Source organism: Gorilla gorilla, chromosome 19 (genome assembly GCF_029281585.2).
Source record: "Gorilla gorilla gorilla isolate KB3781 chromosome 19, NHGRI_mGorGor1-v2.1_pri, whole genome shotgun sequence".
Lineage (NCBI taxonomy): Eukaryota > Metazoa > Chordata > Mammalia > Primates > Hominidae > Gorilla > Gorilla gorilla.
Window position 1 is genome coordinate 82,546,024 of NC_073243.2, and position 18,320 is coordinate 82,564,343.

Sequence of the window (18,320 nt, forward strand, 5' to 3'; positions counted from 1 at the left end):
AAAATTAACAGGTGATTAGTAAGCAAGATATTCTTTGCATTATCTAAGGTATGAGTGATCTATGCTCAGCCATCTAAGAGTCTAAACATCCTCTAATCTTCTATAACGTTTAGCTCATAATTACAATGTTTACATTTGTCTCCATAGCAATTAGTAACAGATCTAAGCAAAAGCAAAAAAATATGTCTGGATGACTTAAAACACCACTTAAATACTGCTGACTGCTCAGCAATGAAAACAACAGAACCCAGAATGAGGGGACATGAGGTTAGTTAAGACCCAAATTTCACCTATAGAAGAGGGAGACACTATGCTCAGAACCCTAGAGCCCATTGTCACATTTGAAACTGTAAAGAGGCTGGGCACGATGGCTCACGACTGTAATCCCAGCATTGTGGGAGGCCAAGGCAGGCGGATCACCTGAGCTCAGGAGTTCGAGACCAGCCTGGGCGACATGGCGAATCCCATCTCTAAAAAAAATACAAAAAAATTAGCCAGGCATGGTGGTGCACACCTGGGCAACACAGCAAGACCCTGTTTCCAAAAAAAAAAAAAGAAAAGAAACTGTAAAGATTAGTGTTTGTCTTCTCTCTCTCTCTCTTCTTGGGTAATTTTCTGAAGGAATCATTTTTATGAATAGAAGTATCTAAATTACTTGTAAAGGCCCATAGTATTAAATATATTCTTTTTAACTGTCCATAGAAAAACTAACAAAATTTGCATACTGAAAAGAAAAAGAAAATCTAATTATGTTGCCTTTTTTTTTTTTTTTTGAGACGGAGTCTTGCTCTGTTGCCCAGGCTGCAGTGCAGTGGCCCGATCTCAGCTCACTGCCAGCTCTGCCTCCCCAGGTCACGCCATTCTCCTGCCTCAGCCTCCCGAGTAGCTGTAACTACAAGCGCCCGCCACCACACCCAGTTAATTTTTTGTATTTTTAGTAGAGACAGGGTTTCACTGCGTTAGCCAGGATGGTCTTGATCTCTTGACCTCATGATCCACCCGCCTCGGCCTCCCAGAGTGCTGGGATTACAGGCATGAGCCACCACGCCTGGCCATGTTGCCTTTCTTATCTAAGGGAATTCTAAAATTTAGAACTTCTAAAATTCTAAAGATTTAGAAATCATGTCCAAACTGCAACACATGAAAACTGCCTTCAGCTCTCCCTGAAGCAATAAGCTAGCCGGCAGTGTATGTGTACATCATAGCCCTAATGAATAGTGTATAGTAATCATCACAACAGTGGAAGATTTTATACATACATAAAATAATTTATAATCATTCTTTATTTGATTCAATAAAAATGGAATAAGTATGAAAAGTGGTTCCCTACTTAGCAGCTAAATAAGCTTTGGCCTATTTACAGCTTTATTTTGATAAGGCTGATAGTGATGAGAGAACAAAAGGCATTTTAGATATCATTATTTGTTTCACTCTTTCAATACATAGAAGTATAACATTTACCAAAAATCATTTTACCATAACTATAAACTGAAGTTACAGTTTCACTAGAAACACAATACCACCCTAAATCATGTATTGTAAATTATGAAGGAAAAAAGCTGAAAGCTTCACTGAGGTAACCAGTGACAATCACTGTCACACTTTTTTCCCCCTTACCCTTTTTGTTCAGTCGATTTTTCCTCCATAATTGTCTCCAGTGGTTCTTCCCTTTGACACTGAACCTCTTCTGTGAACTCCTGTTAAAATGAATAGTACCCAAAAAGAAAACAGGTAAAACAAACAGGTATTACTGTCTTGAGTATTTTGAGTCCCATATTAGCCACTTAGCCAGAGTAACAACAGTCTACAAGCAAGTGAGAAATCAAACAGTAAAATGTACTCCCAGTCCTGCTCTGACCTAATCTTTATACTGTGTGAATTGCCTCCAGTCTGTCACACTAGGCTATTGAGCATGCTAAGTTACAAAGACAAGACTGTGTCAGTAGACTAACACACTGTAAATTATATACACCTAACACTATATGATTACTCATTTCCCTGTAAAAACAACTATAAAACCAGGAAAAATGAATCTTTTTTAAAAGAATTGTTACAAGGCAGGCAGATCCACTTGAGGTCAGGAGTTCAAGATCAGCCTGGCCAACATGGTGAAACTCTGTCTCTACAAAAAAATACAAAAAATTAGTCAGGCATGGTGACGCATACCTGTAGTCCCAGCTACTTGGGAGGCTGAGGCAGAATTGCTTGAACCTGGGAGGTGGAAGCTGCAGTTAGCCAAGATCACACCACTGCACTCCAGCCTGGGCAACAGAGCAAGACTGTCTCAAAAATAAAAATAAAAATAAAAATAAAAAAGAACTGTTACAACAGATAGGGCACGGTGGCTCACACCTGTAATTTCAGCACTTTGAGAGGTTGAGGCTAGGAGTTCAAGACCAGCCTAAGCAACATAGCAAGGCCCAGTCTCTACAAAAAAAATGTTGTTTTTTTTTAAATTAGCTGGGCATAGTGGTGTGCACCTATAGTAAGACCCAGCTACTTGGGAGGCTGAGGCAAGAGGATGACTTTATTCCAGGAATTCCAGGCTGCAGTGAGCCATGATCGTGCCACTGCACTCCAGCTTGGGCAAAAGAGCAAGACCCTCATCTCAAAAAAAAAAACAAAAACACAGAATTGTTACAATAATTGGAAATGTCTATGTTCCCCCTGGAAATTCAGTGTATAGAGTTTTGAGAAAAATATTATCAAAAAGTATATATATGTATAAAAAGTATACTACAGCTGAATTATACTTTTTAATTTTTTTTTTTAAAGACAGGGTCTCACTCTGTTGCCCAGGCTGGAATGTAGTAGCACATTACAGCTCACTACAGCCTCAAACTCCTGGAGTCAAATGATCCTCTCACCTCAGCCTTCTAAGTAGCTGAGACTACTACAGGTGCATGCCACCATGCCTGGCTATTTTTTAATTTTTTGTAGAGATGGAGTCTTGTTCTCTTGACCAGGCTGGTCTAAAACTCCTGGCCTCAAGCAATCCTCCTGCCTCAGCCTCCCAAAGTGCTGGGATTACAGGTATCAGTTGCCATGCTTGGCCATACTTCCATACTTTTTAAATAAAGGACACATTTGCTACTCTTGATTAAATAAATTTGCTACAGCAGTTTATGACGTGAAAATTTCATTGCCTGAAATTACTGGACAGGTTACTACACTGTACTAGAATTTCAGGGAAAGAAAAATGCCACACAGCATGGCTATATTCTACAACCCATAGTGCATTTTTAAGAGCTAGCCCTGCTTTGATATATTTAATAACAATGAATAAAAACATGTATAATTTAAACACTATACAAAATGAAAGAAGAATAATTGTATCCACTATTTATTGACTTACTTCTTCTAACTGCTGTGGTAAAGTCATCATGCAAATGGCAAGACTGGGACTTCTGAAACCTCCAACAGATTCTTCAATGTCTTCTAGCGATAAGTGAAGATGAAGAGAAAACTGATCATTTAAAAAATAAGCTATTGACTTTTTAGGGGGCTCAGGGAATATTACCAGAAACAATATAACAACAGAAATATTTTCTATCCTTTTTATAAAGACAGTCTTTGAAAACACCTGGAGTCCATTCCATCTTCATCAGGTAAATCCCAGATGAGCCTTGAGAGAGAGGCCTTATTATTCAGTATGTTTAACTCCACGTAGTGCTCTGAGAGTTTCTGTCTTAAGGAAGACTGCTGGGGAGAGGTTTATAGAGTTGCTTCACAGAAATTAACAGACCATAATTATTATATAAGCAGCACAAGAGGCCCAACAATTGTAAAAGAGCACCAACATAAAAATACCTTAGATCTTCTTGGTTTTATTAAAACCAAAACTAGAGTTAATATGCTCAATATTTCATAAATATTTAATTCGCTTAATTTTTTATTTTAGGCTACTGTAAACATACTAACTTAGGTATGAGACTAAATAAGTTACCTCAGATAATATTATTTACCAATTTCAAATTAATAAAGCCAAAAAAATAGATTATCTAAATGAACTGACCTTCATAGTCTGATATGTGCATATCCATTTCCTCTTCTGTAAATGCTTCTACTTCTAAAAGATTCTCATCAATATCTATAAATTCTTTTTTAGTATTATGAGTGACGGAAATAATATCATCATTGATTTCTTTTATATCAGGATTTTTTGCTTCAGTTGGCATTCTACTGAAAAAAATGCAGCAACTAAAATTACAACTATTCTTGGAGATAAAGAGCTAATTCAGTTTTCGGGTTTTTTTTTTTGTTTTTTTTAAGATGGAGTCTCGCCCAGGCTGGAGTGCAATGGCGCAATCTCGGCTTAATTCAGTTTTTTAAAAGCAAAGAACAAACTTTGGTTTCATATTTATAAAATCTTTCTTTAAAAAATTCTGATACACAGAAGCTCAGGTAAAGATTGTTCAGTAAATAACTAAACATCATAGTTTTTATTTACTCGAATGATTGGAATAATTTCAACTTATCTAAAATTATCATTCTCACAAAGGACTCTTCATGCTATAATGGCTTTTGCCTTGGTATTCAAAGCTATGTTACTCCTAGCATTGCTTCATATATAAAAATGGATGAAAGGATTAGTCCAACTTCTGATATGGGAAATAAATTGATAAAGGAATCCCTCAGGATGAATTAATTGCTCTCTCAGAAGATATAAGCTAGACCAAGAGGGAAGAAATACAATTTGCAATGAATTGTTAAAGCACCTCAGAAAGCTCACTGCCTGCTCCTCTACTTCAAAAAATGCTCATTCCTTTAACTTTCAAGGGTTTGATCTTCCCTTTAAGCCGAAATGCCATCAAACCACGTGTCTTATATTGAAAAGAAGAGTATAATCAGCAACTTACTTCAAGATATTTTGACAAGATTTATTCTGACCATTTCTTTCCTCAGTTCCACCTGGAGTTGCTACTGCAACTGAACCGCCAGCATCTGATTTGCTCTCCCTCTCAATATTGGGTCCAATCTGACACCCAGTGTCACGATTCTCTACCATCTAAAGCAAACCATTTAAAGTATTTAGTATTTATTGAACCCTTTATTTTTCACCATATTTTAAAATTATTCATTCTTTCTACAGGAATTCTGAATAATCCTCTTATTCATTTATCAAATATTTACTGCATTTCTACAACTCAATATTTGTTGCTGAAGCAATGATCAAGTCTTTATTCTAACTGGAAAAAGCCAATCTGACTACCTAAATAGTATTCAAAAGAAATCAGCCTTACAAATTTGTAAGGCATATTGTCATTGTTTTCAGGCCACAAAACAGTGGCAAAAAAATTATAATATTCTCATTTCATTCCCTTTGCTATATCATAAAGACATTCAGTAGTTATTTCAAAATGACATAGTAGACAAAAATACATGCAGCTAAAAACACAAGGTACATCCTTTTTGTCTCACTTAAAATTTCCATATACATTACCTAGAAATACACATTTCAAGGATGACCAATATCACAGTATCATATAAACTGTATACCTTATGATAACAGAAACCAACCTCAAGGAAAAAAAAGGACTAGTGTGGTGGCTCCCACCTGTAATCCCAACATTTTGAGAGGCCAAGGCGGGAAGGCCACTTGAGCCCAGGAGTTTGAGACCAGCTTGGGTAACAAAGGGAAACCCTGTCTCTATAAAAAATTTAAAAATTAGCCAGGCATACTGGCATGAGCCTGTGGTCCCAGCTGCTTGGAAGATTCAAGTGGAAGGATCACTTGAGCCCAGGAGGTCAAGGCTACAGACAGCTGTGATCCTAAGACTGCACTCCAGCCTGGGTGATAAAGCAAGACTCTGGACCAGGCGCAGTGGCTCACACCTGTAATCCCAGCACTTTGGGAGGCTGAGGCGGGCAGATCACAAGGTCAGGAGTTTGAGACCACCCTAGCCAATATGGTGAAACCCCATCTCTACTAAAAAAATACAAAAATTAGTCAGGCGTGGTGGCGCGCGCCTGTAGTCCCAGCTACTCACAAGGCTGAGGCAGGAGAATCGCTTGAATCCAGGAGGCGGAGGTTGCAGTGAGTTGAGATCACGCCACTGCACTCCAGCCTGGGTGACAGAGTGAGACTCCATCTCAAAAAAAAAAAACAAAAAACAAAACAAAACAAAACAAAAAGCAAGACTCTGTCTCAAAAAATGAGTAAGTAAAAAATAAAAGAAAACAAATTCACATATTCACATACACACACACACACATACACACACACATTCACATCCTTCAGCCTAGAATAAACTACTTCAGAATAAAAGCACTTGCCATTGACTAGGGAAGAAAGAATAGCTAATTAAACACTAACTCCTCTACTGACTCCCCCATCTGCCTTTCTGTGTTTGGTTCTCCAACCTCTTCTGGCCTGAGAGTGTAAGAAAAACTATCCCCTATAATGGACTTGATGAGACATCAGTAATTAAAACTACAGAGCCACCTAGTCCTTCTTCACCTGAACCAAAACCTGAAACTGAAAGGAGAAATAATATACGTGTAATACCACTTGTAATATCACTTAAAATTATCTCCTTCCCTTTTTTCTTTTTTATAAATACACATAAAACTTCAAAACCTCACAGCCTCTCTGAAAGCACTTTATTGTTAAGAATTAAAGGAACCACTGGAAGAAAAAAATAGGAGATACTGATTATAATCAACATTGTCATTAATTTTCTATTATTTAATGATGCTTTAATAGATGGGAAATGTAAACATAGTTTTAATCTAAAATGAGAATTCTCATTTGTAAGTAATAAACAATTGATATGCTTACCTTAATAATGGCATTTTTTGCCTTATATGTAGCAAAATAGGGTTGTTCCAAAAGCCATAATGATGTAAGAATGGCAGCTGCAGAGGTCTTTACACGAATTACTGGACTGTACTCAGAGGATGACTCAGTTATACCAGAATCACAGAGTAGCCTTCTATTAGACCACCTTATCATCCATTCCAGCAGTCTTCCTATACTGCCAAATGTGTTTAGTGCTAAAGGAAGATCTTCTTGAGGGTTAATATCATTGCACTGAATAGCTTTGAAAATACATCTTCTAGTTTTAATGGACTTGGGAGTCCAAAAAATGTGGTTTGATGATCTCTGGATTAGACATTTCTCTCTAGTGTCATCTTGTATTTTGTAAATTGACTTTTGTTTTAAACCAAATAATCCACTCATTCCTTCATTCTTATTGACTTCATTCGAAGGATATTGTAAAAAAGGTTTGATCCCTTGATTAACCAGTACTGATGATGAAAGTTCCTGGTTTTCTAAATGCATGCCATAGTCATCATTTAAAGAGGATGATTTTTCTGATTCATAGGACTCAGGAGCAACAACAAAGCAAGAACCAGCTCTAAACACATTCTGGCTTTTAGTTTTGCTCTGACGTCGTTTTAATGTTGTATGTACATCAAAAAGTAAAGAATTAAGTTCATGTTCTCTAAGCTTTCCAGAAAAACTAGTTAGAAATGGAAGGCCAGCATCCCTGGAATAAGGTAGGTCTCTTTCAAGAATGTAACTCAAAAACAGATCAAGGAATTTAATATATTCATCATCATCACGTTCAAATTCCCAAACACCTATTACAGGAAGTGTATTTTGTGATAACTTTTCATGATCTTCTTTCTTTGTAGGATTTTCTTTCTGATTACACATTTTCTTTTTATCAGTTGGCTTACGAATCGATGTTAATTCCATGTGATTTGGAGCATTTCTACAGCAAAAAAATAAAATAAGACAAAATTAGAGATCATGTAATCACTAAAACTGATCTTAGAATTGACATGAAAAATTCTCTCCAATGATTAAGTCATGTATATTTTGTGTGCCTCAATTACCTACATTTCAAACGAGGGAGTGGGACTAAATGATTTCTAAGTGTTTTCAAGAGTGGAACATTTCTACTATGAGATAAAAAAAAAATTAATATCAAAAGGGAAAATTTGTATTAGAAGAGATCAAAATGTGTCCACAGAAATTTCACTATAAAAGAACATGAATGATTTTTCTGTGGGTAAAAGAAATAGTCCTCTAATGGGTCAGATTTTAGGAATACAAAGTCAACAAAAACTCCAAGCCACTGATATACAACAAAATTTAGGATTTCTTGTTTCTCTCTTGCATCTGCCCGCTCAGCTCCCCTAATACCATGTGTAATAAGCAAGACTGTCCTTTTTTGTTTTACCACACAAAAACTGGGAACTTTTTCTAAACACTTTTAGCTGTTATGAAACCTGTTGGGCGGACACCTTAACTGCCCAACCACAATTCCTTTTAAATGTTTCTTCTCAACATGATTCTTAGGGCAGAACACAGATCCTTAGTTCCCTCAGTAAGAGAACAGGTGTTGGCCACCTGGGCTGAAAGCATCCTATCCCTTCTGATTGAGGCAATTTCCTTCCCTGAAATATTTCCCTTAAAAATATTAAGCAAATTTAAGGAAAAATTTCCTTAAAAATAATATGGCTAACTCAGTTACCTCAAACTATTTAAGTCTAAACATTACTAAAAAAAACTGAAAGTCCTCCAGTGAAGTGTAGAATTTCATCTACTCCTTTGATTTTATAATTTCAGATGGCAAAATTATTTCATATATCAATAATACTTAAAGTAAATTTTCAAATGTATAGTCTCATTTTATACTCCTAATATTCTTATGAGTGGAGGGGGTGGCACTTATCATTCATATTATTAATAGCGCAATCAGTGAGGGTTGCTGGGACCAGAAATCAGCTCATCAGATGCCTGAAAGCTACTTTTCAAAGGAAGTGAATGCCTGTGATTAAAAGATCTCAATTGTACCTTTGATAGATATTTATCCTACTTTTTTCTTCAACCGACAAAGCTTCAGAGAATGTATCTGCATCACTGTGAACCACAGAATCCCCCAGTTCTGTGAGTGTACTTCTGCTCAAACTAGTCCCCAGGGAATATCTGTCAAAACCTGGAGCCTCATCTGGTTTCTCTTCTTCAATTGGTTCCCATATATTCACTTCAAAAGAGCCTATATTTCTCTGCACACGTTTTAGAGCTTTCACCCTCACTTTCTGGATAGAATGCATGACAACAGACATCATTTCCTCAGTCTGGGGTCCTGGAAAGAAAAGAATAAAAAGTCTTAGTGTTCATTAAAATATTTCAATTCAAGACATAGGAGACCCAACTCTGGTCCCTCCTGGGGACAAGAAACCTAACTGATGACTAAGGCTTATTTCCACATTCTTACTGGTCGTGTTTTCTTCAGTATTTACTGGAAAGATATTTTAAAGTAGAACTGCAGAAGCTAAAGAAGGTCCATTAAAGAACACAGTAAAAGAGACAGAACCTAGACCTCATGAAGAAAAAGTATGCCCTGGAAAAAAAACTTTAAGTGATTTAACTGTTTTAAAACTCAGAAGGATAATTATATTTAATAAAAAGAATAACTAATGTTTTTTCCATTCTCACATACAGAATAAGATAAAATGAGGATAATTCTAGCCAAAAAAATCAAGGACATTTTTCTTACTAAAAGTAATAAGAAACAATAGCAAGGGAAGGTTTTCAAGGCTGCCTATAGAAACATTTTAAAACATTATTTAATACATAAACAGAATATTTTAGAGGATGTCAAAAAAAGTATTAAGAAAAACACAAATCACAAATACAATATATTAATAGAATAATACAAAATCACTGGACATACCTGGACTTAAAATACTGAATTATAGTTCTAAAAAGCAGGGTAATTTTAATTCTTTAAAAATTCCGCAACATTGTAAATGTACTTAATGTCAATGAATTGCGTATTTTAAATGGCTAAAATGGTAAATTTTATATTATACGCATTTTACCACTATAAGAAATGTGTGTATTCTAATTTTGAAGAACAACATGAGAAGCATAAATAACCATAGAGGGAAATTACTTGTTTTCAACAAATACTTGCAATATACAAAGTACTATATGCTCATTTTATATTATCTTACTTAATCCTCTCTGAATACACATCATAAAGCAGGTAATACTATGCCCACTTTACAAATAAAGATATGAGGCTCAGAGAGACTGAGCAACTTGCCTAGGATCGCACAGTTACTGACTGACAGAGCCATGAGCCAAAGTCAGCTTCATCTGGTTCCAAAGCAAGAGATTAGTCTTTCTGCAATGGAGAAATGTTTCTACCTTCTCATACTCCTATCTCAAGGAAGAGGCAAAAATGCATAGACACATAAGCAACAGTAAATAAATATTTTCAAAACAAAAAGGGAATCTTCCGCAATTTATCTATCAGCTATCTGAGAAACAACAAATAATACCTTTCACAACACAGTGTCTGAGTCTCTGGTGAAGAGAGTGATATTTGTCTCTTAAAGGAACCCTCACGTCCTCAGGATAGGGAAATGCTTTCACGAAAATTTCTGCTACCTTTAGAAAAAAAATTGTTTAAGTTTTATGAGAAACATCATTCTTTTTTTTCTTCCATTCCACAAATATTTTATTTTAACTCAAAATATAAATGCACGTTTCTTACTAATCTTTTGAAGTCAGGTCAAAGCCTCTCTCTGAGCATCTGTCTGCTAATAGGAGTTTAGTATCAACTTACTTTTTTATTTTAAAATATGTAATTGACAAAAACTGTGTATATTCAAGGTGTACAATGTGATGATTTAATATACGTATACATCCTGTGCTGATTTCCATAGTCGAATTAATTAGCACATCCATCAATACACACATTTACCATTGTAATATCCTCCCTTATCAAATTTCAGGTAAACAATACACTACGATTAACTATAGTCACTATAGCCCGGCGCGGTGGCTCACGCCTGTAATCCCAGCACTTCGGGAGGCCGAGGCGGGCGGATCACGAGGTCAGGAGATCGAGACCATCCTGGCTAACGTGGTGAAACCCCCGTCTCTACTAAAAAAATACAAAAAATTAGCCGGGCGTGTTGGCGGGCGCCTGTGGTCCCAGCTGCTCGGAAGGCTGAGGCAGGAGAATGGCGTGAACCCGGGAGGCGGAGCTTGCAGTGAGCCGAGATCGCGCCACTGCACTCTAGCCTGGGTGACAGAGCGAGACTCCGTCTCAAAAAAAAAAAAAAAAAAAAAAAACTATTGTCACTATATTGTACATTGGATCCCTAGAACTTATTCATCTTATAACTGAAAGGTTGTACCCTTTGACCAAGATCTCCCCATTTCCACCACATCCCCAGCCTCTGACAACCACCATTCCACTCTCTGCTTCCGTGAGTTTAACATTTTTATATTCCACACACAAGTGAGGTCCTACAGTATTTATCTTTTTGAACCCACAAGATATTATGCTAAGTGAAATAAGCCAAAGAAAGGCAACATCATCCTTAATTAAAATTAAATAAAAATCTTTTAAAGTCTCTGATTCTGATGTAGTTTACTTTCACCTACAAGCACATTACCTTTCTGATTGGTGGCAGTTCTCCAATAAGGCTCAAAATTATATCCTGAATAAGTTCTTCCATATTAAAAAACCGAGAGAAAGGCAGCATTCTATAAGCCCATTCCACCGCACTAAGACAGTGCTCAATCATACAAGAATCAAACTCCACTTCAAGGTCCTAAAAGGATATTGAAAAACATTCATTTCCTTTTTAGTTTAGATGGTAGACCAGAATGAGTTCAAAAGAAAGTTTTGCTACAAACAATAAAATCTTCTTTTAAACAATAATTTCCCAAGTAACGTGTGTTCATTTTTCTTATTTTTGCCCTGGTAAATACCTTTTCTCCTTTTACATTTTCTCTTGCTTTCTGATATTGCCTGCAACTATAGGATAACTTATCACGGACATGCAGCATCCAACACAGAGCACAAAGTTCTCTGAAGCAACCTAAAGCAGGAACACAAATATGAAAGAAAATCATATGAGTATGTACATTAATATTATAACAACTCCACCTCTGCTGATCATTTTTTTCAAAATAAAGGTCTTTATTTCACTAATTATAAAATGAACACATGCTCATTGTAAATTTATATAAAAGTCCTTATATAAAAGTCATGGAGACTGACTTATAAGTCACTAACAGATATTCATTTATGTTTAAACATTTTTAATACTAAAAACTATTTCTAATAGTAAATAATTTTTTATTAAAAGCAATACAAGTACACAAAGATATATAAAATCATACTATGTATGCTGCTTTGCAACTAGCTTTTTTTTCACCTACTATATCTTAGATATCTTTTCACATGGTAATATACTAAGTCTTCTTGTTGCCAATATGGTGTTCCATTGTATGGAGCATCAGGATTTAACTATACACAATGCACAGGCTCACAATCCAGCTATCAAAACAAGTTTTCACTCTTCTGCTAATCTTAAATTTCTATTATAGTTAACATATGACCAATTAAGTGAAAACCATCTCATGTTCTATGGTTAATAGGACCTTTTCAACGGGGTGGTGTAGGCTCTGTAGACAGAGCAAGACCTTGTCTCCTAGCTACTTGGACACCTGAGGTGGGAGGATCGTTTGAGCCCAGGAGTTTGAGACCAGCCTCCATGTTGGCATGGATGTGGTGAAAAGGAAACACTTTTACACTGCTGGTGAAAACGTAAACTAGTACAACCACTATGGAAAACAGTGTGAAGATTCCTTAAAAAACTAAAAGTAGATCTACCATTTGATCCAAAAATCCCAGAGGAAAAGAAATCATTACATGAAAAAGACACTTGCACACGCTTCTTTCTAGCAGCACAATAGCAAGACCATCTCTGGAAAAAGAAAAATATAGGAACTTTTCCTTTGGAGAAAGAAAGATAATATTCTAAAATTTAGCATTCATTCATTTATGCCTTAATTGTTTATTTTTATTTATTTTATTATGATTATTTTTTTGAGACGGAGTCTTGCTCTATCTTGCCCAGGCTGGAGTGCAGTGGTGCGATCTTGGCCTCCACCTCCCAGGTTCAAGTGATTCGCCTGTCTCAGCCTCCCAAGTACCTGGGACTACAAGCGTGTGCCACCATACCCGGCTAATTTTGTATTTTTAGTAGAGACAGGGTTTCACCATGTTGGCCAGGCTGGTCTCAAACTTCTGACTTCAGGTAATCCACCTGCCTTGGATTACAGGCATAAGCTACCGCACCCAGCCTATGCCTTAATTTTTTAAATAAGCCTTATTTTTACAATAAACTGACTTTTATATTAGTAGTCAGTATTTTCATTTTCTTTAGGGAGCTATTTAACATGCTTTTTAAAATAAATATTACAAAGTCAAAAAGAACAGTTTGACGTTATGGAAAGTGGGCAGAAAGCAGGTCTTCTACACATTCTATTCATCCCAATAGTGAGAGAAGATGGTGGGTACATGGCCCCAGGGGGACTATCAGGGTCTCCAATGAGCATTTTCACACTACAGCCCACCCCACACATCAGATTCTCATAGATTCTGCCGGGGGAGCATGGCCCAATCTTTTGAGAAAGGCATCATTACTGACAGATGTGTTTCATTATTTCATATTTCACAGGCAAGCTGGGATAGAACTAAGGCCAAGAACTAGCAAGATACAGTGCAGCAACATACTAAACAGTAACTCATCTAAAAACATCCTTTATCTGTGTTTTTCAGACTGTGGATTACAACCTTTTATTAGTTACTAGGCTATAAAATCAATTCAGTGAGTCTCAATCATCTTTTTAAAATAGAATACAACAGAATATATCAAGCGTGCATTGCGGCCAGGCGCGGTGGCTCATGCCTGTAATCCCAGTACTTTGGGAGGATGAGGTGGGTGTATCACCTGAGGTCAGGAGTTCGAGACCAGCCTGGTCAACCTGGTGAAACCTCATCTCTACTAAAAATACAAGAATTAGCTGGGCGTGGTGGTGTGCACCTGTAATCCCAGCTACTTGGGAGGCTGGGGCAGAAGAATCACTTGAACCGGGGAGGTGGAGATTGCAGTGAGCTGAGATCACGCCATTGCACTCCAGCCTGGGTGACAGGCTTGAGATTTTGTCTCAAAAAAAAAAAAGAAAAGAAAAGAAAAGAAGAGTGCACTGCACACAGTAAGAGTAAAGGTAGTTCATTAAATTTTCATTCTAACTTCATATGGGTGTGTGCATGTATTACCTTGCTATAAAATCTGCACTTATTTTAAATTATGGTCAAAAATGTTTGAATACCAAAAAGATGTAACCAACTGAAACCAGAATAGAACGGGTTCTACTAGACAAACGATCTAGTTTCCACAATAAATAAAGGGCATGAAAAAGAATGGGGGCAAGGAAACTTTTATAGATTAAGATGGACTTATAGGCCAGGCATGGTAGCTCCTGCCTGTAATCCCAGCACTTTGGGAGGTCAGGGTAGGACTGCTTGAGCCCAGGAGTTCGAGACCAGCTTGAGCAAAAAAGCGAGGCCCTGTCTTTATGAAAAAATGAAAAAAAAATAATAACCAGGCCTGGTGGGGCAAAAAAGCGAGGCCCTGTCTTTATGAAAAAATGAAAAAAAAAAAAAAAAATAACCAGGCCTGGTGGTGCACACGTGTAGTCCCAGCTACTCAGGAGGCTGAGGTAGAAGGATCACTTGAACCTGGGAGGTCAAGGCTGCAGTGAGCTACAATCACACTATAAAAAGAGAAAGATTTATATATCAACCAAAATGCAATGTGCGGTGGACCTCGATTGGATAGATTTTTTTTCAAAAACTATAGAAAAGACATATTTGAGATTATGAAGTAAATTTAAACATGGGATAGATAATATAGTCAGATGCCACATAATGGCATTCAGGTCAATGACAGACTGCATATACTATGGTGCGCCCATAAGATTATAATGGAGCTGAAAAATTTCTGTCACCTAGAGACATCATGACATCATAGTCCACACATTACTCAGATGTTTATGGTGACAACTGTGTAAACACACCTACTGCACTGCCAGTCATATAAAATCTAGCCCATACAATTATATACAGTACATAATACCTGATAATAATAAACAACTGTTACTGGTTTATTTATTTACTATACTATGTTTTTTATCGTTATTTTAGAGTATACTCTTACTTACTAAAAAAAAAAAACTGTAAAATAGCCTCAGGCAGGTCCTTCAGGAGTTATTCTAGAAGAAGGCATTGTTATAAGAGAAGACATCTCCAAGCATGGTATTGCCCCTGAAGACTTTCCAGTAGAACAAGATGTGGAGGTGGAGGACAGAGATATTGATGATCCTGACCCTATGTAGGCCTAGACTAATGAATATGTTGTGTCTTAGTTTAAATTAAAAAAAAAAGTTTAAACAGTAAAAAATAAACTTTAAAATTTTTCAATAGAAAAAAGCCTGGCCAAGCACAGTAGCTCACACCTGTGATCCTAGCACTTCGGCAGGCTGAGGCGGGAGGATCAATTGAGCCCAGGAGTTTAGACCAACGTGAGCAACATAGTAAGACCATGTCTCTATTTTACAAATAAAAAAAATTAGGCCAGGCGCAGTTGCTCACACCTGTAAAAAGCCAGCACTTTGGGAGGTAGAGGCAGGTGGATCGCTTGAGCTCAGGAGGGCAAGACCAGCCTGGGCAACGTGGTGAAACCCCGTCTCTACTAAAAATACAAAAATTTACCAGGTATGGTGGTACACGCCTGTTGTCCCAGCTACTCAGGAGGCTGAGGCAGGAAAAATGCCTGAACCCGGGAGGCAGAGGCTGCAATGAGACAAGATGGCACCACTGCACTCCAGCCTGGGCAACAGAGACCCCATCTCTACAAAAACTAAAAAATAAATTAGCTGGTACAGTGGCTTACGCCTGTAGTCCCAGTACTCAAGGGGCTGAGGTTAGAGAATCTTTTGAGCCCAGGACTTTTTGAGGTTGCAGTGAGCTGTGATTATGCCACTGTATGTCTCTTCAGCCAAGTATGATTACAAGAGTCAAAAAGGTTTTAATTTTTTTTTAAGTTCATAAAGTAAAAACATTACAATAATCTATGGTTAATTTATTATGGAAGAAAAATATTTTTGATAAATTTAGTATAGCCTAAGTGTACAGTGTTTATAAAGTCTACAGTAGTGTATAGAAACGTCCTAGGCCTTCAAATTAACTCACCACCCACTCACTGACTCCCCTGGGGCAAAAACTTCCAGTCCTGTAAGCACCATTCATGGTAAGTGCCCCATACTTACCATTTTTAAAAATCTTTTATACTGTATTTTTACTGTACCTTTTCAATGTTTAGATATGTTTATATATACAAGTATTTACCATTGTGTTAAAACTGCCTACAGTATTCAGTGTAGTCACATTCTGTATTCAGTACTGCAGTATTCAATATGGCAACACTTCTTTTTAGAGACAGGGTCTCACTATGTTGCCTAGGCTGGAGTGCAGTGGCTATTCACAGGCGCAATCATTGCATACAATAGCCTTGAACTCCTAGGCTCAAGCAATCCTCTTGTACAGGTTTGTAGCCTAGAAGCAAAAGGCCGTATCACATAGCCTCAGTGTGTACGAGGCTATTTTTGTCTAAGTATACCCTATGGTCACACAACAAAATTGTCTAATGACACATTTCTTAGGACGTAGCCCCATCATTAAGCAGGCCTGACTATATATGATATTAAAGATTTATTGTAAATTTTGTCAGTCATGATAATAGAATTATGGTTTTAAAAAATACCTCATCTGGCCAGGCACAGTGGCTCACACCTGTAATCCCAGCACTTTGGGAGGCCAAGGCGGGCAGATCACGAGGTCAGGAGATTGAGACCATCCTGGCTAACACGGTGAAACCCCGTCTCTACTAAAAATACAAAAAATTAGCTGGGTGTGGTGGCAGGCGCCTGTAGTCCCAGCTACTCGGGAGGCTAAGGCAGGAGAATGGTGGGAACCCGAGCTTGCAGTGAGCCGAGAGCGTGCCACTGCACTCCAGCCTGGGCAACAGAGCTAGACTCCATCAAAAAAAAAAAAACCAAATACCTCATCTGGGCCGGGCATAGTGGCTCACGCCTGTAATCCCAGCACTTTGGGAGGCCGAGGCAGGTGGATCACGAGGTCAGGAATTCAAGACCAGCCTGACCAACACGGTGAAACCCCGTCCTACTAAAAAATACAAAAATTAGCTGGGTGTGGTGGCCCGCGCCTATAATCCCAGCTACTCAGGAGGCTGAGGCAGGAGAATTGCTTGAACCTGGAGGCAGAGGTTGTAGTGAGCTGAGATTGTGCATGCCACCGCACTCCAGCCTGGGCGACAGAGCAAGACTCCAACTCAAAAAAAAAAAAAAAACAACAACAACAACAAAACTTCATCTGTTCACTACATATACTGAAGTACTTATTGTACTTATGATGTACTCAGATTTGCTTTCATGTGTTGACAATTGTTGCGAGTGGGTGAGAGGTACTCGAGTGCTTATACATCTCTACTTTGGTTTAAATTTTCCGTAATAAAAAAACTTCAAAAGAGTGGGAAATCCTGGGCCAGGCATGGTAGCTCACACCTGTAATCCCAGCACTTTTGGAGGCTGAGGCAGGTGGATTACCTAAGGTCAGGAGTTCGAGACCGGCCTAGCCAACATGGCAAAACCCCATATCTACTAAAAATACAAAAATTAGCTGGGCGCAGCTGCGGGTGCCTATAGTCCCAGCTACTGGGAAAGCTGAGGCAGGACAATCACTTGAACCCAGGAGATGGAGGTTACAGTGAGCCGAGATTGTGCCACTGCACTCCAGCCTGAGTGACAGAATAAGACTCCATCTCAAAAATAAATAAATAAATAAAATTAAGAGTTAAAATCTACTATTTTAGGTAACAAACTAGGGAACAGAACCTTGTTGTTTTTTTTTGTTTTGTTTTGTTTTTTTTAAAGAAACAGGGTCTTGCTCTGCCGCCGGGGCTGGAGATCAGTAGCAAGATCATAGCTCACTGCAGCCTAGAAATCCTGGGCGCAAGGAATCCTCCTGCCTCAGCCTCCCCAAAGTACTGAGATTACAGGCATAAGCCACTGCACCTGGCCAGAAAGGAACTTTTTTTTTCTTTTTTTTTTTTTTTTTGAGACAGAGTCTGGTCCTGTCACCCAGGCTGGAGTACAATGGTGCAATCTTGGCTCACTGCAACCTCCATCTCCCAGGTTCAAGTGATTCTCCTGCCTCAGCCTCTTGAGTAGCTGGGATTACAGGTGCACACCACTATGCCTGGCTAATTTTTTGCATATTTTAGTAGAGACGGGGTTTTACCATGCTGGCCAGGCTGGTCTCGAACTCCTGAACTTGTGATCCGCCCAACTCATCCTCCCAAAGTGCTGGGATTACAGGTATGAGCCACCACGCCCAGCCAGAAAGGAAACT

General features: G+C 38.0%; 1 protein-coding gene across 8 annotated transcripts in view; it reads right to left on the reverse strand.

Moving 5' to 3' along the window:
- Positions 1–18,320, reverse strand: part of CPLANE1 (ciliogenesis and planar polarity effector complex subunit 1) — a 143,631-nt gene that overhangs the window by 69,434 nt on the left and 55,877 nt on the right. For 4 of the 8 annotated variants that reach the window (XM_063700825.1, XM_055367730.2, XM_063700827.1 and 1 more), the window contains 9 exons: positions 11,750–11,859; positions 11,431–11,589; positions 10,306–10,414; positions 8,810–9,101; positions 6,782–7,721; positions 4,860–5,008; positions 4,016–4,182; positions 3,356–3,438; positions 1,618–1,697 (listed from right to left, as the gene is read on the reverse strand). In XM_063700825.1, coding sequence (XP_063556895.1) covers positions 1,618–1,697; positions 3,356–3,438; positions 4,016–4,182; positions 4,860–5,008; positions 6,782–7,721; positions 8,810–9,101; positions 10,306–10,414; positions 11,431–11,589; positions 11,750–11,859 — 2,089 coding nt within the window. The remainder of the gene's footprint in view (positions 1–1,617; positions 1,698–3,355; positions 3,439–4,015; positions 4,183–4,859; positions 5,009–6,781; positions 7,722–8,809; positions 9,102–10,305; positions 10,415–11,430; positions 11,590–11,749; positions 11,860–18,320) is intronic. The other 4 variants (XM_063700826.1, XM_055367732.2, XM_055367734.2 and 1 more) reach the window with 3 other exon arrangements.